The sequence below is a fragment of the Pangasianodon hypophthalmus genome, chromosome 4 (assembly GCF_027358585.1).
Source record: "Pangasianodon hypophthalmus isolate fPanHyp1 chromosome 4, fPanHyp1.pri, whole genome shotgun sequence".
Classification (NCBI taxonomy): domain Eukaryota; kingdom Metazoa; phylum Chordata; class Actinopteri; order Siluriformes; family Pangasiidae; genus Pangasianodon; species Pangasianodon hypophthalmus.
The window spans coordinates 15,633,586-15,657,116 of record NC_069713.1 but is presented as its reverse complement, the minus strand read 5'-3'; the positions used below and the strand labels follow the sequence as shown (position 1 = coordinate 15,657,116).

Sequence of the window (23,531 nt, the reverse complement as noted above, 5' to 3'; positions counted from 1 at the left end):
TTGCGGGAGGGAGGGAGGGGAGTGAGTGAGTGAGGAAAGTATGGTGGGAGGGAGGGAGGCAGGGAATAAGTGAGACAGAGAGAGTGAGGCAGGGAATAAGTAAGAGGGAGAGAGGGAGGGAATAAGTGAGTGTGGGCAGGAGGGAGGGAGAGCGGGAGAAAGAAAGAATTTATACTTTTGCGTCTTTATACAGCAGTAGCTTCTTTTCCCGCAGTACAAGGTATTTGTCCTGAAACTTGTTCCCAGAAAGCAGTTTGCAGGAGCCATCTTTAAACTTGAGCTGCTCTCCTTTAGTGAAGTCCTTCTGCCCTTCTAAAAGACAGACAGACACAAACGCAAAATGAAACCTAGGTGCACATTAAATAACTCTGATAAGTGATATGTACCATATTTCATGTGATATGAATCATATTCTGTAACTACAATAGAGCTGGTAAACAAAACTGCCTACTGTGCTAATAGCGCTGTCAACCATGCTAGCATTAGAAATCAGCCAGTAAAACAACTAAATAATATTGTTTATTAAATTGTTATTGCTCTGTGTGTAAAACGCTGTACATTACATTCACATAGACTATTAAAGAACAAGGTGTACGTGTGTTTCTGAGTGTTATTATTAATGTTAGGAATAGCTGAAGGACAGCCAAAAGCAACCACTAAATGAGCCTGGCTTTAATGTAATGAAGAGTTTCACTTAATAGCAAGAGAAGAAACTGGATTGTGTAGTTCAGAACATGATGTTAAATGGTAGAAAAGATGCCCAAGTTGATAGGAATTGAACCTGTAATAAAGCTGTATGCAGAAATGATGTCTTACTATGGTGGAAGATAAAACTTGGGGAAAAGATTTAGACTCTGGCATTTTACTCAGCAAACGGCTGAAAGTGGCTACAGTCCTTTATGTTTAAAAGAGGTTAAAACGCACTACCTGAGTTGGAACGGGACATCTTAGATCCATGAAATTTTTTAATGAGCAGGAAAGCTGACCCGGGATCCTCCAGCGTGCTCCACTCTAAAACCTGCTCCAGAATCTTCTCTCTGTAGTGTAATGGGCGTTCTGAGAGACACACATATACACATGGGTGAGACAGTGAGACAAACTCATTGGAGTCTCAGTGGCTCAAGAGTCTGAAAGGAAGATTGAAAGCTCAAGTCCTGGGAATACCACATAGCCACTGTGGAGCCCTTGAGCAAGACCCATAATCCTCAAATGCTCGTTTGTGTACTTGTATCTTATCCTGCCTTATTTTGAAGTCACTTTAAAAAGATCTAAATGTAAACCTATTATCTTTCACTGTGGCATTAAACAGCATGATCACCAAGTGCAAAAAAGGTTGCGTTTCTTGCAAGTTTTACATTATATGGCCAAAAGTATGTGGACACCATCACAACCCTCACACCATGTTGAACATCCCATACGAAAACCATGGCCTCTGTGGAGTTGGCCTCTACTTTGCGGCTATAATAACCTCCACTCATCTGGGAAGGCTTTCCATTAGATTTTGGAGCATGGCTGTGGGGATTTGTCCATTCAGCCACAAGAGAATTAGTGAGGTCAGGCACTGATGTCAGACGAGGAGGCCTGGTGCACAGTCTGCGTTCCAGTTCATCCCAAAGATGAGACTGGAGTTAAGGGTACAATGAGGTTTCTGTGCAGGACACTCGAGTTCTTCCACACCAACCTTGGCATACCATGTCTTTATGAACATTGTTTGGGCTTAGCCCTTTAGCTCTAGTGAAGGGAAATGGCAATACTACAGCATACAAAGACATCCTTGACAATTGTGTGCTTCTAACATTGTTTGGTGAAGACCCACATATGGGTGTGATGGTCACATGTCCACATACTTTTTGCATGTGTGAAAATGTGTACACAAGTGTGGCCAAAGTGCAAAATGCATGAACAAACCAAAAAACACAACAGCAAAACCAAAAACAGTACAACAAATGTGAAAACTCATAGCATTAACTCAAAATGGAAAGTGTAGGACATCACACTGGTGATTCATTACAATGCAAGTTAGTCTGATAAAACAGAGAGCTAGAGGATGTTTACAGTAAGAGAAAATGTGAGCCTAAATGAATCGTCTGATGTTTTATTCATGCTGTTTTTTTAATCAAGCATTCAAATGATAGCCTTTCTGTTTTAGGTTAATGTTGATGTGTTTCCAAATTTGCTGTTTGCATTTTATGATTTGCTGCTGTGTTTTTAGCTTTGTTGTCATGTTTCTGAATTTGCCGTTGTGTTTATGGTTTGTTGATGTGTTTTCCACTTTTGTGTGAATTTCAGGCCAGATATTAGTGGGTGGTATCTTTCATGATTTAACTCCAATCTACCACAAAATTAATCTCCTTTAGTGTGGTGGTGTTTTTTTTTTTGTTAACATCAGTTAAATCAAACCCTAACATGTCATCAGCAAATTCCATTATTACAAAAAAAAATCTATTACAAATTAAAATGCTGGTTTTTTGGCCTCCATGTGCACGTAATTACGTAGTGCAAATTTGCAATTATCCTCAGCCAATCTGAGCCTGATTAGAAAACACACTCAAGTGCAAAATAGATCTATTATCCAGTCCTAATTTGCAAAAGGGGGTAACATGGTGCATGCTATTGGCAAGTCTGAACCTCCTCTTTCCCCCACAGCCCCAATCCCATCAGAGCCAGTTAATAGTTTTTTAACCAAGAGGAAATTATTCTAATAAACTGGCTGAGTACTCATGTAACATGCAACGTTACAGCTGCTAGACAGCAGAGTGCTGACATATGTTCCTTCGCTTTAATAAAAGAAACGGAGCTGCTGTACTCGTCTGTTTCATACCAAGTTCTCCAGTATCAATGACCTCAAATGTGGTCCAGAGGTCATGCTGGCCTGTCTGTATGCCCTTCATCTCCAGAGTGGTGTCAGTCAGTTCATCAGCGCACATGGAGGGAGAGACCTGACAACACAGAATGAGAGTCATCATCATCATCATCATCTGTCTCATTATATATTTACCATCTTAACTGCATTGAACAGAATGGAAACTGCTACATCACACACACACACAATAACTATTCTCGCTATGCCTACACCTAAACCTCAACATTCACATTTTTATTTTTTTTATTTTTATTTTTTTGTGTACAGTGGTACAGTGGGTAGCATTGCCACCTCACAGTTCCAGAGTCCCCGGTTCCATCCTGAGATCCTGTCTGTGTGGAGTTTTGCATGTTTTCCTCATGTCCATGTGGGTTTCCTCCAAGTTCTCTGTCTTTCTCCTACCTCCCAAGGACATGTAGGTGGATTGGCTATGTTAAATCGTGTGTATGCATGGTGCTCTGTGATGGACTGGCATCCCATCCAGGGTGTATTCCCACCTCATGCCCGCTGTTCCCAGGATAGGCTATGGATCCACCTTGACCCTAACCATGAAGTTACTGAAGATAGATAGATAGATAGATAGATAGCTAGGCAAATGTCCCAACCAAAATATAAAAACATGTTCCCTGTCCACACACACACACACAGTTTACTGAATCTCCATAAGTCCATTACTTGCAAATTTCCTCTGCTACAGATAAAACAAAATTACTCACACAATTAAATGAGTGACTTCTTTCATTACCCTTCATTGGTTTGTGGCTTAACACACACACACACACACACACACGCACCTTGATTAAACAGCAGTTTTCTGGCTCTTTCTTTTCCAAGTAAACCTCAAAGATCAGGTCACCTGCTGGAGAGAACTGTAGACACACAATTACTTTCACTCAAAGATGTGAAATCTGACAGAACAAAATTCATATAAAATAAAAATAAAAAGCTTAATCCTTTATGAATAACAGATTATAAGGTTCATTCTACTAGGCAAGGTGTTATCTTTGCCATAAAAACAGTCCCAAAATATTTGAAAACTATTATACACAATACAGAACACAGTTCACTACAACAACAACTTTATAGTGTATCTTTGGGGCATTCAGATGTATTAAATAAAGAATTAATGAGCATTTTTTATAGTCCAGTCCCATGCTGTGGAGTGCTCACATAGTGGACACATTTGTTATGACACTGAAATAAGAAGTAACCTGCAAATTCCAGCCTTCCAGCCTGCCACGAATCTTCACCTCCCCTTATTTTTTCCTGCAATATTTTTTCCTTAATATTTAATGAAACTTTAATAGAACATATAACATAGTGTTACTTTAGGCCCCATAGGGAAAACTGAGAGCTGAGTCATGGACATCAGCAAGAATTCTCAGACTGAAGAACTGAACTTTTTCCCCCCTGATCCAGTATTAAAACCAAACAACTGAACACTGCAGACACCATCAGAAAGCTTTTCATCTCTTCCCCTCTCTCTCTCGCTCTCATCTTTTTTCTTACTCATTCCCCATTAAAAATGAAATTATATACATCAATGATTAAACAAGCAGCAGTAAAGAAACAATAATTGTTGCCTGCTTTGGCAGGTCTGTTACTATGACAGTCCACCCAAATGTACCCACCACTCAAATTACAAATTACACTGCAAAACTATATAAAAGATAATTGCAGATTTTTATTTTTCTTTCCTTCAGTTTTTACGTCCTATTTTCTGAGAAAGATCAAGATCTCTGATCTGTTATAACAGTATGAGAAAGAAACAAACAAAGAAAGAAGAAAAAGTTAAATTATGCACATTTACTAAAGAACTCCACATGCTATGCAACTGCTGCTATTATGAACCTAACAAAGAGTAATCAAGGCTGCATTCAGCTCATACTGCCGTCTCTCTCTCTCTTTCTCTTTCTCTGTGTGTGTGTGTGTGTGTGTGTGTGTGTGTGTGTGTTAGAGAGTGAGTGAATCCAAATGATCTACAGCTGGAGTCACACATCATTTAACAGTACGCCTTTACAGGAGCAAGCAGAAGTCTAGCGTATTGAAAATTCTGGTGCTTTATGCATTTCTCAATATGTACCATAGAGTAAATGAAAAAAAGGAAATAAACAGTTCTACACATAATACACACAAACAGTACGGCACAGAAGTCCTCATAACATGCCTAAACACACTTCAGTAAAACTCTCAAAAGCCTTCTTCTCTGCTCCCTCCTTCCACCATTCCACAACATTTTCCTCTCTTCATTTGTCTTAGCAGGTTCCCAATTTTCCCCATGACTTGAGGGGACAGTAACAGAAGTGACCCTTCAAATAGATAACCTTCTATTCTGCATGGATACACTCCCAACATGGGCGTTCTTGTCTCCACTCAAATGAAAAATAAAATCAATTAAATAAACAACTTTTTGGACCTGGCCAACAGTGGAAGATTAATTTCAGGTGATCTGAGAAAATTGTTCTGTCTTGCTGCCAGGCAAGTATGAAGTGTTGTGCTGTGTTCACATATTGATGGTAAAAAAACTATTGCAGTAAAGAATAAGGAAGTAATGACTACGATAAGCTGCAGGACAGGACAGTAAAAATCATGTAAGCATTGCTGTAGGGATTTGATGGGATACAGCAGCATTTTATTAGGTGTGACCATGCAATCATGGATGAGGAAAGGAGAGGAGAATGCACTGTGTTAATTTATCTACAGCTTTTTTTTTTTTAAACCAACTTGGGTTTATGCTTCATTCCTTGTAGTCCTGTCTCTGAGGTCTTTTACATGCTCTAGCCTTTGTCTTTGGCCTTTGTGTGTGCATACACACACACACACACACACACACACACACACACACACACACACACACACACACACATATATATATATATATATATATATATGGTCCAGTAGAAAAGTTTTTTCAACCCATTTGCATGTGACCGCTTGCATTATGTGCCTAAAGATGATGTAAGATCAGCTACTGGCAGTAGTAGTGTGTTGTGTTTGGCAGAAGCAGAGCTTTCTGTCACTGTCTCACTGAAAAACACTGCATTTCCAGTTCCAACAGCACAATGGTAATGTGAATGGTAAAGACAAAGGTTCAGTCCAAGCCAAATGCAAGACAACACTGATATGAAAGTGCAAAAGCTAATAAATGTTGAAGAGTGTTTGATGTGACATGTCTATGAATAACTATTATGCTGGAGATGCAATGTATTCCAAGTATGTATTGGAACTGATGTATCTTATACATAGGTCAAAGGTACAAACACCACTTTGAAGAGTTTCTGTAACATTAAGCCAACATCAACACATCATTTTCACTGAGGTGTGATGACTATTAAAAGAAGGCTGCGGTCTGTAGCTCTTCGGCGTGTAGGCTTTTGGAGTTGCAGACCGCAGAATAAACAACTTTGTGCCGAGTGTTCTTTGTCAGCATACTTGTCACAAAAGGTGAGAACTGTACAACAGACACAAAATGCACACATACAAAGACACAAAAGGAACACTAAACTTAAATCCTGGATAGAAAACTGCACCACCAGACATCATGTGGAGCTGGCTAGACACCCCTCTTGAACGTTTCAATCCATTTTCCCCAGAGCAGTTCGAATGAGTTAAGGTCGGGTGACTGGGCAGGCCATTCCATTACAGACAGCACTGGCTCATCTCCTCTACAAATATCTTTCGCTCAGCTTTTAGGTGTGTTTGGGGTCATTCAAAATCAAACATTACTGAGAAAATAAAAAAAAGTGCAAGGTGGCCCCAAACTTTTGAAGGGCAGTCTATAGTAATTAAAAAAAAAAACATAACTTCCCTATGTCACCAACACACTATGAGGTTAAAAGGGGAACCTTACTGTAGTGTCCTTCCACCTTGTGATACAGCGGTTCTCCTTCTCCATTTGTCTGACTTGCTCCTCACTGACCTGGTTTAATGAGGAAACACAGATAGGCAACAGCTTAAATAGAGCACCGTGCACCAAAAACATTCTCATTATTCTTATTCTTATCATCATCTACAAAAAAAAATAATTTGTCACACCCTTCAGCATAACAGAGATTTTAATAGGCTTTCCTCCAGTGTTCTACTGGAGTGTGCATATTCACTTGATGGGACAGTCTTTATTTCACTTAGATGCTTATTGGTCATGCAAAAAGCTCATATCTCGCACTGATGGAGAATGAATGCAGCATGTGCAGGAAAACAGAGTGAGATACAGTTAAGCCGAGGGGATTTAGCACTGCATAGCACTTCAAATCCCTTTATACATTCAAGTTCATGCACAACAGAAAAACAATCCCATTCTCTATCGACTAGCACTGCAGAATTTGTGGTGATATTCAAAACTAACAAAGAGCACTGGGTGAGTTCTAATTGTTCTTGCTCCTAGGCTGATACTCTGGTCCTGAAGTAGTCACTCTTCTGCACATTTTAGCCTTCTCCCTGCTCCCAACACACCTAATCAGCTAACTAACAGCCATTCTGTTGGTTGAGGTTATAGCATGAAAACACTAAAATGTGCAGAACACGAAGTACTCCAGGACCAGGGTTAGGAACCTGTGGTCTAGAATGTGCTAAAGGACAACCTCGTGCATGGCTCCTCCTTCTACATGAGGTCAGTTCTAATGCTGTACGGTCAAAGACAACTGTCAATTCTGCTACTATCTTGTTTAGGCCCTTAGTGCTAATTGGAGAAAGTGGGTCATTGTGGCCATCTTTTCATCTCTTGTGAATATCCACTAATCAGAAACAGTATCTAGGCATTTAATTGTGAAAGTAGGAGTATTAAGGAAGTTTTACTGATATGTAAAAGAAGACCTACTTTCATTTTTTTAAGACTTACACACACACACCTATATGAAAGGAATAGAGCAAATGTAAAAGATTTACATTTAATGCTCATCAGATAACTGACTAACAGCAGAAATGAGAAAAAATTATTTTCACGTACAGGTTGTTGGCAGATAAATTCTCAACTCCTGAAACAATGAGATAATAATGAAATGTCCATAATTTAGGCACAGTAAATCCCAGAGCTACACAATTATATCTTTAAGATTTAATGCTAATGTTCTTCTTGTTAATCGTTTTATTATTAATGACTTGTTGTCTTACTTGGGAGGCTGGGAAGATTCTTGATGTGGCTATGACTCACTATCCCAGACTTCAGTGTCACTTAATTTTTTTCTTGAGGCCTCTTTATTTTGTTATCTGTACAAGCATGGACATCAAACTCTTATTTCCTAATTAGCCTGCTTTGCTTTTCGCATGACTAAGCTTGAGGAGACAACTTGGGCAGATGTGAAATGTTGTTTGATACTGCACAAACTAAACAGTGAGACTTCACAATTGAAAATCTTTTTTAAAAAAAAGGACCACGACTGTAAAGATTTTCTTTTTAAATTAGCGCAGGATGAATTTCACCTTGCTGTATAGCAATATTCTTGGTCTGTATAGCCCTGTGATCTCCAAACATGACCCAAACACTTTAAAATCATCAACAGACCAGATTTTAGCCTGACTTGTAGTCTCCACAGGGGTGTGGATGAAGGTGAGTAATATGATGTGTTGCTTTGAGCAGGACACTAACAGAGAAGAGCTGAATGTAGTTGTTGATGAGATCTTCCACAACACACGTCTCTTGAGGTGCATGTCCTCCCGTCTGGAAAAGGCAGGATGAGAAAACACATGCCAGACTCTGAGTTTTCATCTGGTTTATGTGAGAGCAGCTCTGAATCCTGGTCGAAAACACACACACAACATATATCAAGCACATACATTTATACTGAAAGAAAAACCTAACCTTCACATGTGCCAATCATAAGAATCTACACATGTGCATAAATGAATACATTCACTGAAGAAAACATACAGTTTCACATATGAAGATTTTTACTGAAAGACATAAACACACATACACAAATAGAAATACACACATCATCGAACACAAACACACCAAACAGCCAGGTGCAAACAATGAATTATGTCAGTTTTGAAGAAAACAAAACAATAAGTATATATCATCATTGGGGAAACATTAGTCCACTATCCAAATCTGCCAAGAGGGCCAATTAAGCTCTCACCAAACAATTAAAGTCATTTCTGAATATTTCTCACAGTCTGACAAGCCCACTGAGGTTTTATAGGAAAGCATTTTCTGAGAGCTTGTAAAGCAGACTTCAAAGCAGCTAGCAAATCAGAAAAACCATAAAGTTTATGTTTATAATGCCTAGAGTTGGTGGTGACTCAGAAACTTTGTTCAAACAAGCTCCACAGAAAACAACGAAGGTAAGTGGAAGTTTTGAGTGTGTGTGCGTGTTTATGCGTGTGTGTGTGTGTACCTGTACAGATGCTGCAGTAGTGCCGCCAGAGTTGATCTGTTGATCTTGGGTAAATTCTGAATATAGGTGGAGTACTTCTCAACCCTGTCCTTCTCACTCACTTCATCTGAAACAAAGCATGACAGTTAGAAAATGCATCAGCCAGTGCTGCACGTAACTGTTCCATAAGTTATATAACAGTGCTATATAAAGGACTGAGCAGTGATACTTGAGTACAAGTAAAGACTGCTGGGCAATGACTCAAGCAAAAGTAGGAGAAAACTGCTGGCATACATGTTTCACAGCATCTGATATTACATGTACTTGGGTAAAGTGAAAAGAGCACCAGAAACTTTTTGTGGATTTTTTTTTTCACATTTTTTCATGTGAACACAAACTATCTTCTTCGCATTAAAGAGTAATGTGTTGTTACAGTAAATAAAACTATTAACAATAAAGACAAATACGCTGCAGTACAGCTAGGAAACCAAAAGCCATCTGGAATATTTATCTGTATCATGATTCAGATGATAGGGGTTTTTCCCACACTGCTGTGAATGTATGAGTGTCATACAGTCATTTCAGCCTAGATGAAATCATTCCAACTTTGGTGAAGAGGGCACTTGTGACTAGCAAACACTTCATTTGGTAAAATATTTTCTGTGGGAACAATGTATGTTTGTATCACTGACCCATTACTGGGCTTTAGCACACTTCAGTCACTCCAGTGTAATCGTCCCTCTACAAAGACATTATCCAAATATTTAACTGGTATATTTAATTTGTCATAATTTATATTTTATATATGTATATTTAATTTGGAAATTGATCAGAAATATTATGGCACAACAGAACAGAGTCTGTCCTATCTAGCGAGCACCACAGCCATCCATGGCCAGGAGCCAAGGAGCAAAACTGGCTATGTTCTCTGGGTAGGTGGGACGGCATACTCTGTCTGAATCTCAGTGACACTAGCCAATCATGGGCATCTGTGAACTCATGAATGCAGAAAGCGGCAGATAGCCCTTTCCTGTAAGTATGTTACGTTCCTGGCTTCATGTTTCTTGGAGGAAACACCTGTTAGCCTTTACCTTCCCTACCTGGTGGCTTTCGCATGATAGGGGAGAGCTGGCTGGTGGGTAAGGGTTGGTTGATGACCAAATTAGGAGAAAATGGGGAACAATCAATAAATAACTAACAAACAGTTAATCAAAAAGTTAATATGGCAGTAAGGCACCTAGGAATGTTTCCTGGTGCCTACAACATTGTATTTGCTATTAAGTTCACAGAAACATACACATTTCTGTAAACTATAATATTCCCAAAACATTTATAGTACTGTGCAAAAGTCTTAGGCACATGCAAAAAATGATGAAATTAAATGTTTCTACATTTAAAAAAATACTATAAAGAGCAGTAAACAGTAATAAATGAAACAAAGTCAATATTTGGGGTGACAATCCTTCACTTTAAAAAAAAATAGTAGTCTCAGGTACAATTTGAGCAGTTTTATAAGGAAATGAGCTTTATAGTTTTATAAGTTTTACTGAGCATCTTGCAGAACCAGCCCCAGTTCTTCTGAAGACTTTGACTGTCGCTCTTGCTTCTTACTTTTGCAGCAAAACTTAGCAGCCTTCATTATGTTTTTTTGTCTGAAAAGTGGGCTCTTATTTAATATGCTGCTTTCTTTACTGACATACAAACATTTTTCTGTAACATTTAATTTTGTGCTGGAAAACTAAAGTTTGGAAATCTAAAAATTTTTTGTACTGAATCAATAATGTAGAAGTCATAAAATAAAAATCTAAAAAAAAAAAATAGGGTGTCTAAGACTTTTGCACAGTACTGTAGGTAAAGCAACAAAATATTTCTATATTTGTTTCAATACGAATACTAACCGAGGGCAGAAATCCAGTAAGGGTAGAGCTCTTTGGCTAATAAGGCATCCTCACAATTGGACAGGAAACCTTTGAGTACATCTGTTACATCTTCTAATTGATGTTCCTGAACTCGAAGCTTAACATTTCGTGCGTCTCTGGTGAACTCCTCCAGCAGCTGGGCCACACGCTTTGGGTCACCGTTCTTCTGATAGATGCCCTGATGACACAAACCTGGGGTCAAAGGTCAATGTAAAAGTTAGGTTTGAAAAAAGATAACATACTAAAAAAATTAAAAAATACACTGAGAGATCAAATATAATTTACCGTATTGCGTGACGAAGGCAATACAGCTGTCAATGATAATAGGGATGTCATTTTTGGTCAGCTGTTGATTGCTTAGTGCTCTGCCGTCTCTGCCAGCAGCTAATTGGATGGCAGAGTGCCATAACGTGAAGTCCTGTTTAGTGAAGCCATGAATGTAGATTGTCCTGCACCACATATACACACAGAAATGCATGATGGTTCACAAGTCCAATCAAGTGTCATTATCAACTAAAGAAGAGATTCAACAAAAAAAGCATGGTTCAAGTTCAATAGCATTTCAGCAATAAAAGAGATTACCTGCCACTCTCAACCATGAGCAGAACCTGAATCCTCTCATCTCCTTCCGAATGAGTGGAGACAGCTATAAACACAACAACAAAAATTGAAAGGGTAAAGATAAAACAAGAGGAAATAATGTACAAAACCAGTCCAATACTTTAGGCAAATGTTGAGTCTCTTTGGGAGACATGGTGCATATTGTTACTGTTTTGCATTTGGCTGAGAGTAAAACTCCTGTTTGAAGCAAGTGGGGCAGAAAGCTCAGTGTCGCTGGTCATTATTTCTCCCAGCATGTGCAGGAGAAAGCTGTCTAACGCTGTCTGACCATTCTCATCAAACGCGTACAAACACCCCGCAATGCCCTGGCCTATTTACTGAACAACCCCCTTCAACACCTGAGTGCACGCCTTATGACAGATTAAATCTCTTCATCTCTGGCTTCTTCTTTTTCTAAATATCACTGCTTTCTTCCCAGCCCACACTCTCTCTCTTTCCCTATCTTCTACCGCAAGACAAAGCCTCTATATACAGTATGCAACGGATACTAAATATATTGGCTCTACTGCATTTGAGGTCTGAAACAAGAAACTTTTATTTAAAGAAAAAAAAAAAGGGGGGGGAATCTATGCCTATTGTATTCCCCTGGCTTTAGTAATATAGCTTTGAAAGAAATGAAACATGGGAACATGAGAGAGGCAAAAACAAGGTACATTAATTAACTCCAGCCATCTTTCAAGAGCAGACAATTTTGTTTACAGCTTTCACTGAATGTAAGTTTTAAAAATGTTAAACACATAACCCTTATTAAGTACTGTTATCTGGAAATGACAAACACTCGCAATAATTAATTAAAAATAACAATCTCTCCATCCTGCCCTACTCCCTTGAACCTTTACAGCAAATTATGCCTGGGGTAAAATTTGTTCATGCAAAAATAGGTCCAATTGTGCAGTAATTAATATTAGAACTGGAGGAAATCTTTATTGTAATCTGCAGTTTGTCAGTTGGGTAAGGTTCAAGGTAACAACAGAAGTCAATGCAGAATCTTCCATCGTAATAATGATTAGTAGAACATCAAAATAATACTGATCATTAGATGTGCGTTTCCTAACTACAAAAAAATAATTAGAGACTTTTTCCAATTTTATTAAATGAACTTTAGACTCAGTTGAAGATAAGAACAATGACTGCATTTTTATAAGTATTCTCAAGGACAGAACTGAGGGTCAAGTGGTAGATATTTGTTAGTTTTTGTTAGAAGCAATGTTTTACAGATTCTTTAGACAGGATACAAAGACAGTAAGCCTGCGCTCCATATAAAACCCAGGTCGTTACAGGACTGCCAGTGGGTCGTCCAGCTCATTTTCAGACACAGCACCTCAGCTTGCTCGGTTTCAGCCAGTTGGAGTCGGTTCCCCATGAGCGTTACTTTTATGCTGCTCTAAGGACGACTGTTCCAGCAGTTAAAATTCAAAGAGAGTTCCACTGACTCACAAGTCTAGCCCCAGGATCCCTCTGTCCTTCAGTTTCAAATCAGCTTTTGGTTTCTTAAAAAAAAAAAAAAAAAGAAAGAAAAAAAAAAAAAAAGAAAGAAACGCCCGAACTGCCAACAACCCACCTGAGTTCTTCATCCTGACACTGAAATATGGGCCATTTAACACTGTAAGTCCCAGCTTATACATCAGTTAAGTATTGGGTCTGGTGGGTTTTAGGTCATAATTCTTACTGCCTTGTTTAACTGGGTCACAGTTATCCACTACCTCAGATAGCCAAAAGTAAACAAGGCAAGCCAGGAGTAGACAGTTCAAAATATGTAATAATACCATGACAATTTAATGTCCAAAACTGTAATGCTACTGTTATTTTTCATGGTGATAAGATATGAATAGTCAGTAAGTTGGAAAAATGTGACACACAGTCATGCTTAAAGCTACTCTCTACCTAGAATCTGAGTTCAAGCAATGCTGCCAAGCACAAAACCCCATAACAAGGAGTGATACAAGTCCCTGCCTACCACTTAAATATCACTCCAGTGTACACTGGAGTATAAGATTAACTAAACCAGAAAGTTGTGATGCAACTAAATGGAAATGAACAAGGTCTTTTTAACAGCTTACATGAGCAGCTTCCAGCCCACGTATCACTGGCCGTGCCAATGCTAACCACAGTCTGGTTTTTAAAAGGAGATGTTACAGGGGCAAAGAAAGCTCAGGTCAGCCACAAAGCTTTGCTATGTCGGTGCTCTAATCCTGTGTCACAGAGCTTCAGCCCTCCAGGGTCCCTGTTCCAGACCCAAAGAGATCAGAGACCAAATGGACGTGTGTGTATTATTTGATAACACTCCATTTCCAAGGTGATATAACCGATGTGGCATCCTCACAATCCTACCACAAGTACAAGGGCTTAATATACCAGACACATGGTTACACCTTAACTGGATTACATGAATATATAGTTTATAACACATACATAATCAGTTTTTCAATACCTCACTCCCTTTCTCAGGTGTCCTGACCATAAAACAATATGAAAGATTCACATGAGGGGTCCAACCAACTCCACAAACCTCTAAGCCCTGCAGAGTAGTGAGCCATGCCAGAAAAAACTGACTGTATAAAGAAAGTGCTGGCAGCAGTTATAGCTGATAAAAGAGTTAATGAAGGTTGTTGGGGAAAAAAAAAAAAAAAAAAAACATATTGTCTTCAATAATGCAAACCAACATCGAAAATGCTCATCAACATTTTAAAAGTTTTGATGCACAGTGTTTGTGTATTGCCCTTAATTATGCTACACAGTTGTAGCATAATTGATTTACAATGCTTTAAATTTTTGTCTTCAGCTACAAAGTACATATCAAGTTAAAAACCTGTTAAGAATGTCAGCGTGAAGCATGACTGGCCGAGAAGGAAACATTTCAGAGAGAACGTGGGATCAGAGTCAAAGTGGCTCGCAGAAGGAATGCCAATGAGAAAAGCAATTGAGGAAAGCAATACTCAGACAGCTGCAAGTCCTGAGTATGTAACTACAGTGAAATGGTTTGGAAAATTGACTCCTGACAACATGATTATTAGACTATGTATATAGAGTTGGATGGCCATTCATATAATGCCCACTCTAGCATCAGATTCCTGTTCTTTGCTGACAGGAGTGGACCCCGATGTGATGATCTGCTGCTGGTGACATGTTGTGCATTCTGAGATGCTTTTCTGCTTAGCATGGTTGTAAAAAGTAGTTATTTCATTTACCATAGTCTTCCTGTAATCTTAGCCAAAGATTCGCCTGTGACAGCTCTCGTCAACAAGGAATTACCGCTGGCAGAACTTCGACTCATTGGATGTTTTTTGCACTCTAAACTCTAGAGACAGTTGTGTTAAAATCGCAGATGATCAGCAGTTTCTGAAATATTCAAAAAAGCCTGCCCAAGTCACTGAGATCACATTTTTCCCCCATACTGGAATTTAATGTGAATATTAACTGAAGTTCTTGACTTGTATCTGCATGATTTTATGCACTGCTGCCAAATAATTGGCTCACTGGACAATTGTATGAATAAAGAGGTGGCAGGTGTACATAATACAGTGGATGGTTGGCACAACAGCAAATACTGTTCTTCATTTCACTTTGGTGTTCATGTGTGTTTGTGTGTTCTTACTAAGTTCCTGCAGGCGTTTGAGTTGTAGAACCACCTCGTTTGTGTGCTCGTCTTCAGGATGAAGGAACAGTTCAGAGCCGACTAAAGAGAACCATCCTTGTCTCCAATGATAAAAGTCATGACCCTCCTTATAGTACAAACGACCAATCAGCTCACAGTCCTTCTTCAGCAAAGAGTGCGCCCTCTCAGGGTCCAAACACTGGAGACAGGGAGAGAAGGAGAGATAGAAAGGGAGAGAGAGAGAGAGAGAGAGAGAGAGAGAGAGAGAGAGAGAGAGAGAGAGAGAGAGCGAGAGAGGGAACAAGACAGGAAAGTGAGCAAGAGATACCAAGTAATAACCATCCTTCTGACAGAATATGATGGACAGATAAAATAACTGCTCTGAAGTTCATTACACAGCCAGACACAGTGAAGAGGACATAAATTGCAAGGCAGATATTTTCCAGCAGAGAGGAACTCTAGTTAACCCCTGAGTTCCATTACTTTAGGAAGTTTCGGTCTGAGTGGGAGGACACAGACGAACTTTTAACAGCTGAAGCCACAACGTCAGAAAACTCTTCCCACATAGGCACTGACACTTCTCTACATCAGTCACATGGAAACACAGAGACAAAGAATAACACCTTTCTCTTTCACGTACATGCACACAAATTATTATGGGACTCCAGCTGCTGCTTTGTCTAGACAAAAAGAAAAGCAAAATGATGTTTTCAAGGTTGGAGCATGTGCTTTTTATCACACACAGTTACCATGCAAAAAAATGGTGACGACTGGATGATGGCCGGATCTCTCTGAAAGTGCAGAGAATTTATGTTGGGGTAAAATATTATTTTAAGCCATGAAGAGATACAGACTATGTTGACTAAATGCATTTTTCTACTCATATATGACATTTTTCTGTGTCAATCGAACTTGACAATTTTTGCATGCTGTGTACATCATAAGCAACACCTCCACACTGTTGACGGAAAAGTCACAGTTCAGCTTTAACTGATGCTGCTATTGCATAAAAGGGAGCAGTAGGTTACACTAGGCTTCTATGCATACTGGATTGCAATACTGTTCACACTACCCAATTAAATTTTAACTTATATCAGAATTCACTCATGACCTGTGACAGCTCAGAGGAACAGATCTTTTTAGCCAAAGATTTGTCGACAACAGGAAAATATTGTCTAAATCATGTCAAATTTGCACATAGCAAGCCCGGATTAAATCTCCTGGGTTTGGTTGTATGAGTGTGACTGTCCAAATCATCTACTTCTCATAAAACATGGGCTCGTGAATTCTAATCTTGTGTCGACTAATGAATCATTCCCTCACTTCAGTGTATTTTGGTCTGAGGGCATTATGGTGTAAACAGTCTGTTTAACCCCCAGCTGCACACACTGTAGATACACCACATGGATGATTACTCCAAGGTGCAAATTTTCAAAATACAACTTTTCTATGTATCCATTTATAGGGCGTGAAATTTGCATGTGTGTAGGGGAAGGTAGGAAGAACCCTTTTGGGACATTTGCGGAAAAGGAAAACTGTTATTTAAAAAAAAAAATGCAAGTTTTATTTAAAGCTAAAAATAAATAAATAAATAAAATAAATAAATTTTTAAAAAGCCAAAATATTTCCTTTTTGATTACTGAGCTTAAGGTTAGGATTAGATTTAGGTGTAGGCGTTGCATTAATTATCTGCATTAATAATTATGCCAATGGAAGGTCCTCACAAGAATAGTAAAATACACACACACACACACACACACACACACACACACACACAGACCTGTGTGTGTGTGTGTGTGTGTGTGTGTGTGTGTGTGTGTGTGTGTGAGAGAGAGAGAGAGAGAGAGAGAGAGAGAGAGAGACCTTGGTGATGGCATGGACCCAGGCTCTTTGTGCGTCAGATGTCTGTGCGCCAAACAAGAGCATTTTCTCAGACTCCAGGTAGATCTCAAAGGTGAACACTGCCCTGAGGGGGAAAGAAAGTTGGATTACAACCCCCACACACACACACAGCTGTGAAAGGAAAGTGCCTGGCTATTAATCTCAGTTTGTCTGCTGCTCTTACCACTGGTATTAGAACACCAGAGGATGGTCAGAGGTCAAAGGTCACAGTCTAATACTATCTAGAGGGTGGTCTACGCACCATGATGTTGTTAGAATATTTTTACTGAAATGCTTGTGTGTATGAGTGTTAGTGTTTTTGTGACCCACACAAAAGTGTCAAACGCTACAAACTGATTCAGTGAAATAGATGGAGAGCTGGAGAAAGAGATGAGGAGAGGGAGAGAAAGGGGGCTGAAAAGGAAGGCAAAGCAAGATCAAGTGCAGAGAAGTGGAGGATCATACCCTGCTCCCGTCATGGTCTCCGTGTTGTTGATGGCCAGGCTCACCATCTCACTGATACCCACTCTTCCTATCGGCGTGGCGCTCTTTTCACCATCGTAGTAACTCAGGTAGCCACCTTCTAGCGTGCACCAGCGTTGAGCCAGGTCTGCGACATAAAGACACCATCTTTGTAGGAGACTAAACAGTTCGTAATGGTAACACTAGTAATTATGTTAGATGTTTGTAAAGTTACAATCTTAAAAGGTTCTCTAGGACAACATCACAGAACAGGAAGTTAGTTTATGGCCCTTAAGTAGCCTAGGCCGAAACTATCATGCAAATTCATTTCTTTAAATTCATTTCATTTCTTCCCTGGCAAAATATTAGTAGTTAATTTCTTTCCTTGGCTACTCCTCCCCTCACCTTAAAAACAGCACCACTCCTGTCAGGTAAGGAAGCCACCAAAGTGTTCCTGTCAATTTTAGCCCACACTTCCACTGTCTGGTTGTGCAATTGAACTAGAGTTCATGTTTGTGTCTATTTCAGAGTTACGCCTGCGGTTCCAAATAATCCCACACTTTTTCTATGGAACTGAGGTCTGGTGATTTTGCAGGTCAGTCAAAGTGTCCCAGTGTTCCATTGTGCTTGTCTAATAAGTCACACACAGATGTGACCCTATGCACCCTACAGTTGTTATCCTGAAATGTGGGAGTGTCAGTGGTGCATTCTGCTGTGACATGAAGCTCAAAAGGCCTCAGAATCTGTCTGTAATAACGTGTAGAAAATTGTTTCTTTTCTTCAAAATCTTTGCTACACTGGTGACTTTGGATAGTAAAATCCTAATGCTTAGGTTACAGTAATATTTTAAGTGTAACTGATAGAACTGGTGATGCATTTTAAGATATGGAGTCAGCCATTATATTGTAATAATGCTGTTAAAATATGAGAAATACAGGTAGCAGTGTACTATAGGCCATTAAAAAAAATGTATCCACAATTTCATAGATTTATGTGGACTTTATGAATTAAGGCCCTTTTGTTTGCGACCGTGTCATAGAACACCCACTTTTTGGTTCTCTTGAAGGATGATTCTTTAATCATTTGTTGTGGGTGCCACAAAAAAAAATGAAGAATTTCCTAGCATAAATGTTTACATTTGCCAAAGGTTTTTCCATGTTATTCTTTACAAAAATGCAACAAAAATGGTCCCCATGAGGTAGCTTGAGAGCCATGATATGATTCTGTATGTTGAAGTATTTCCTTTTGAAACAGGAAGTCAATGTGATAGTGTGTTGAAGTGTTTGTCTGATTTACACAACACCCAATGTTGCACGAGTTACATAATCCCTCTCCCACCACCACCACCACCACCACCACCACCACCGCTGCCGCCAACAAATCGAAATGAACTTGCAGGCAGGAACAGACAGTAGCTTACTAGCTTACTAGTAACTAGCTAAATTAGCTATTAGTTTTTTCAATGGTGAAGGATTTCTTACCTATCCTAGACAAAAATATGCTGTGTGTTTCTGAAGTTATGCCATGCATATTTGAGATAAGGTCTGCCATCAGTGGCGCAGATGGTGATAGAGAGCCGCTGCGTCACCATCAAGAGGCATTTGACACATCTCAATGGTAAATAAAATGATATTATTTACTCTTACTGATGGAGAAGCCCTGACAGTGTATGAAGACAGAATCTCATTCTCGATCAGTCTGAGGGAGCAAGACATTCCAGCATTGGTAGAACACTCTGTCACATAACCACCAACTTGCACAAACTCCACCCTCTTGGAAATAAATAAACTGCAATAACTTTTTTTTTTTTTTTGCCTCAACCAAGCAATGTTTGAAAAGGGGAATAGTGTGCTGGAAGAGGTACAGCCAACAATGCAACAACAAACAATGTTTTCTGCTAACAAGCTGTTACTGTTGAGCAAGAGAGAATATTTAACTGGACAAAAGACTACTACTGGTTGAGTCATTAAAATTTTAATAATTTTTTTTCTGGAAGTGACTATACCATTAAAATGAGAATATCCCCAAAACAATTTTTTTTGTATTTTTTTTCCCTAGATATACTATCGTATTGGTCCCAATAATGGTTGCTTAGAGCACACTACACAATTATAGCCCCCTATTCCTGGTCCCCAACAAATTTTGGGGCTAGGTCACTACCCTGCCCCGGCTCTGCGACTACTAACTGAGCACTCCAGCAGCGAAAGCTCATGCAGTGTGATCTGTTCAGCGACAGTATTTTCTCAGACCAAAAAAGAAAATCAAGGCATGCAATTAAAGTCATGTAGAAGGGTCATCAATTCTGAGATTTTCAAAGGCATTTTAAAAGGACCATGAACCAAAAGCTTGTTTAGGGAACCCAAAGGCTCCAAGTTCTTCTATGACATTGCTCTAATTATTTTTTCCATTATTAATGGGAAAAAAAAATCCTTCATGTAAAAAGCTGAAGCGTCTTTAGCATTTTAAGGACCAAGTACCACGTGGGAGCATTACCATCTTACAAGCATCAAGTTCTCCACGGCTACTCAATTTTAGATTTCAAAGTCACACACAAACTCCCACTGCCATCTGTTAATTTCGGTTCTACATCAAACAGACCTCTTCTGTCATCAGACATGCGTGTTCATTTATCAGGAATATGCTGATGATCCACTCCTGAATAGAGCTTAATGACACACAGAGAAAGATGGTTTAATAAACTAGCAAGAAGGTGCTGACTGTGTTTCTAAAGGTGCACTGGGAAGCATTTTTACACCAAACGTTTTATGAGCTTATCATAAACTGAACGCAAATGTTAAATGAACAGTCATAGCTACCCTCATCACATCTCCTGTTGCTGTTAGGAAGCAGAGCCACCTCCCACCCAGTCACATCAAAGCATCATAACATTAGCACATTCCCTTAAAAACCGCAATGGAGTTTATTCTTAGGCTGAAAGACAGGGTGAGAACGAGAGATGTGGAGATGATGAATGATAGAAAGACTGAGGAATGAATGTGTGTACGAAGGAGCGAGAAAGAGAAGGAAGGACAAAAAAGTGACTGGCACAACAAGTGATATTTACAACGTTTCCTGAAGCAGAAGAACAAAAGCATTCATCAGCAGCTCTGTGGTACCACAAATTAACAGGTGCAGAGAATGAAAGTGACAAAAGAAAAAGATTCCAAGTGATGACATTTGGAAAGTGGCATACCTGTCACCAAAACAGGAACACAAACAGGCACATCCACACTCTTTCAACGAACGGAAATAGATAGACTCTCGTTTGCACCGTCTCACATGCACACATTCGTATATGCCATAGAAGGGACAGATGGTATTTCCTATCAACAATCATTTCATGTGGCTGTCTTGCTGTATCTCCATGTTGCAGTTTGCAGTGTGTGGTATTTATTTCATCACCTCATAGTCAGTATCCGTAAGCATATCTCCCACTCGAAATGGCACCAGAAGCAATTCAAAACAAAGGCTGGATCAGTTTGCAGAATTATAATGTGGAGAACGCAACAGGCCACTGACAAAGATGACACATGAGAAAGACGGAAGGTCATTTTATTTTCGTTTGTACTGCAGATGTGCTAGGTATAAGACTTAACACATACTATTTACAAGCAAATCTACTACAAAACTGATAACTTTAAAATGAGAACTACTGCATCTTATAGTGCAGGAGTATTCAACTAAAATTTGTGAAGACCCAGTCACAGAAAATTTCTTGCTTACAAAGTTCCTAATGTAACTGAATAGCGACAACATTTTCATGCATAACCATTAATGATTCATTTATGGCTATAAATAAGACAACATAGTAGCGCATCACGTTCCCACTTTTGATTAGCCCCATGGACTCTGCACAGAGGAGATGTCTGTTTAGAATTTGACGAGGAGAATATTCACTAATATTATACTAATATTATGTTTCCTTCTTTGTTAAACATGCAATGTAGAGAGTTCGAGGTCAGACCAGAGATTATTAAGTAAAATGAAAAATCTGTGAAAGTCTCTGAAAACTCTCTGCTTTCTGACCTAATGTCTCTTTCCCTGTAGCCTGTCTCTTTCAATTAAATAATTTATATAATTTGCAAATACATATATGATTTGATATGCCACAAAAGACATCCTGCTACAAACACAGTCATGATTCCTGGTTAACTAGAGATGCTGAACTATGACCTTTATTCCACATATTTACTGACACTGCTACAGTAGTTTTTTCAAGTACTTGATTCAGTTCCCCAGTTGCTGCCTCCTGTTCTTATGGCAAGTAAAGGACCAAAACCTTTTATTTGTTTTTCCTCCTTTCTTTGTACTTCTCACCGTTGTACTTACCAGTCAAATCTAAAAAGTATTGCTGCCAAAAGGAATGTAATTACCATATAAGGCTAGGAATTAAAAGCTTGAACTGGTTTTGTGTGATAACAGAAGAGTTATCACCTCTTCTGCTCACTTCTAACTGTGTGTAGTTCCCACACACTGAAGTGAGAGGGGATCAGAGAGGGAGAAGCATGCTGGGTAATCAGAAGGTTATCAGGGTGTGACTGACAGTTTGATAAGAGTGTAGAGTAGTTTGATCTCGCTCTACTGGCATCAATTCTCAGGTTCAGTGCTATTTCAAGTCCATTCTAGCAAATCACATCCTGCAAACACGAGAGCTCTGTGACGGCACATAGCAGCCTCTTTCTGATCAACGCTGGTGGCCGTTTCAATGGATTTGGTTACGTACATTGTATAAAAAAAAAAAATACAAATAAAAAATTAAAAGAAACCATAAACATGTCTTTGGGCAAGTAAACAAATTTACATATACTTGCAGCCCTACCTCTTACTGTTACAAAGCGCTGACACTGGGGATTTGTTAATGTTAAATCAATGTCTCTTTACAGAAAACGTCACCATATCAACAATTATATGTTTGTATTAATTCTGTTTATGTGGAGCGTTTACAACACAAATCCCTGTGCAAGGTTTAAAAAAAAAAAAAAAAAAAAAAAAAAAAAAAAAAAAAAAAAAAAAGAAGATATTGCATTAGAGTGCAGCCTGGACTGCTTTCTAAGCCATGATGTTTATTAAGCAATATTGCACGAGTAAGAGTGTAGTTATACTGGATACCTGCATATACTGAATATCGGAATATCTGGCCGTCACACGCTCATGTCGTAGCTAATCATAGCCGTGCCGATATTCGGTATAAACACAGGATTACAAGTACTTTTATACAACAGTTCTACAAACAATAAATTAATATCAGGTGAGTGACATTTCACATGGCCAAATGTTCTGTTTATTTTTGCTCCCCTAGCGGAAATAGATCCCGAAGAAGCTACTCTCACTTTATAGCATGTCAGATAGCTGGCTAGCTTACACTGATTTGTACTATCGGCGCTTCTGGTAAAATTGGCGTTCCTTCTTCCTTTTCATCTTCATCTGTCAAGTTTTCATCATTTAAGTCAGAAGTAATATTCGTTTTATATTCCAAAAGTTATACTCGACCAAACAAATTAATGGACCAGACCTAACTGTTGTATAATTATTCATAATGTATGTAAGCTAAACACTTACAGTACAGGATTTTAGTAGCAGGTTTGTTCCTACTCAATCAGTGTTCCTGGGAGCTCTAGATCAACCATAACCCTAACTAAGAAAAAGTGACAAAGGATAAAAGTAATAATGATTAGTTATTACTAACACAATGATGATGAAAAGTTCCATAGTATAAGGGTGAATAGCATCTACCTTTTCCCAACTGGTTAAATGCAGATAGACTGATTTGCACAAAGCTGAGCTCTGCTCAACTTTCCCCACTACCCCATTCATTCTGTGGAACTGAATAAAATGCACCACAACTTGCAAGTGCACACATTTTCTGAGACTTTGTC

At 39.0% G+C, this 23,531-nt stretch overlaps 1 protein-coding gene across 2 annotated transcripts in view; it reads right to left on the bottom strand.

The window, feature by feature from the left end:
• Positions 1-23,531, bottom strand: part of arap2 (ArfGAP with RhoGAP domain, ankyrin repeat and PH domain 2) — a 79,450-nt gene that overhangs the window by 8,557 nt on the left and 47,362 nt on the right. For both annotated transcript variants that reach the window (XM_053233666.1, XM_026936678.3), the window contains exons 16-28: positions 17,659-17,803; positions 17,176-17,278; positions 15,313-15,511; positions 11,679-11,742; positions 11,382-11,545; positions 11,076-11,288; positions 9,199-9,304; positions 8,448-8,595; positions 6,714-6,782; positions 3,658-3,732; positions 2,822-2,939; positions 928-1,056; positions 176-312 (exon numbers count right to left, since the gene is read on the bottom strand). In XM_053233666.1, coding sequence (XP_053089641.1) covers positions 176-312; positions 928-1,056; positions 2,822-2,939; positions 3,658-3,732; positions 6,714-6,782; positions 8,448-8,595; positions 9,199-9,304; positions 11,076-11,288; positions 11,382-11,545; positions 11,679-11,742; positions 15,313-15,511; positions 17,176-17,278; positions 17,659-17,803 — 1,670 coding nt within the window. The remainder of the gene's footprint in view (positions 1-175; positions 313-927; positions 1,057-2,821; positions 2,940-3,657; positions 3,733-6,713; positions 6,783-8,447; positions 8,596-9,198; positions 9,305-11,075; positions 11,289-11,381; positions 11,546-11,678; positions 11,743-15,312; positions 15,512-17,175; positions 17,279-17,658; positions 17,804-23,531) is intronic.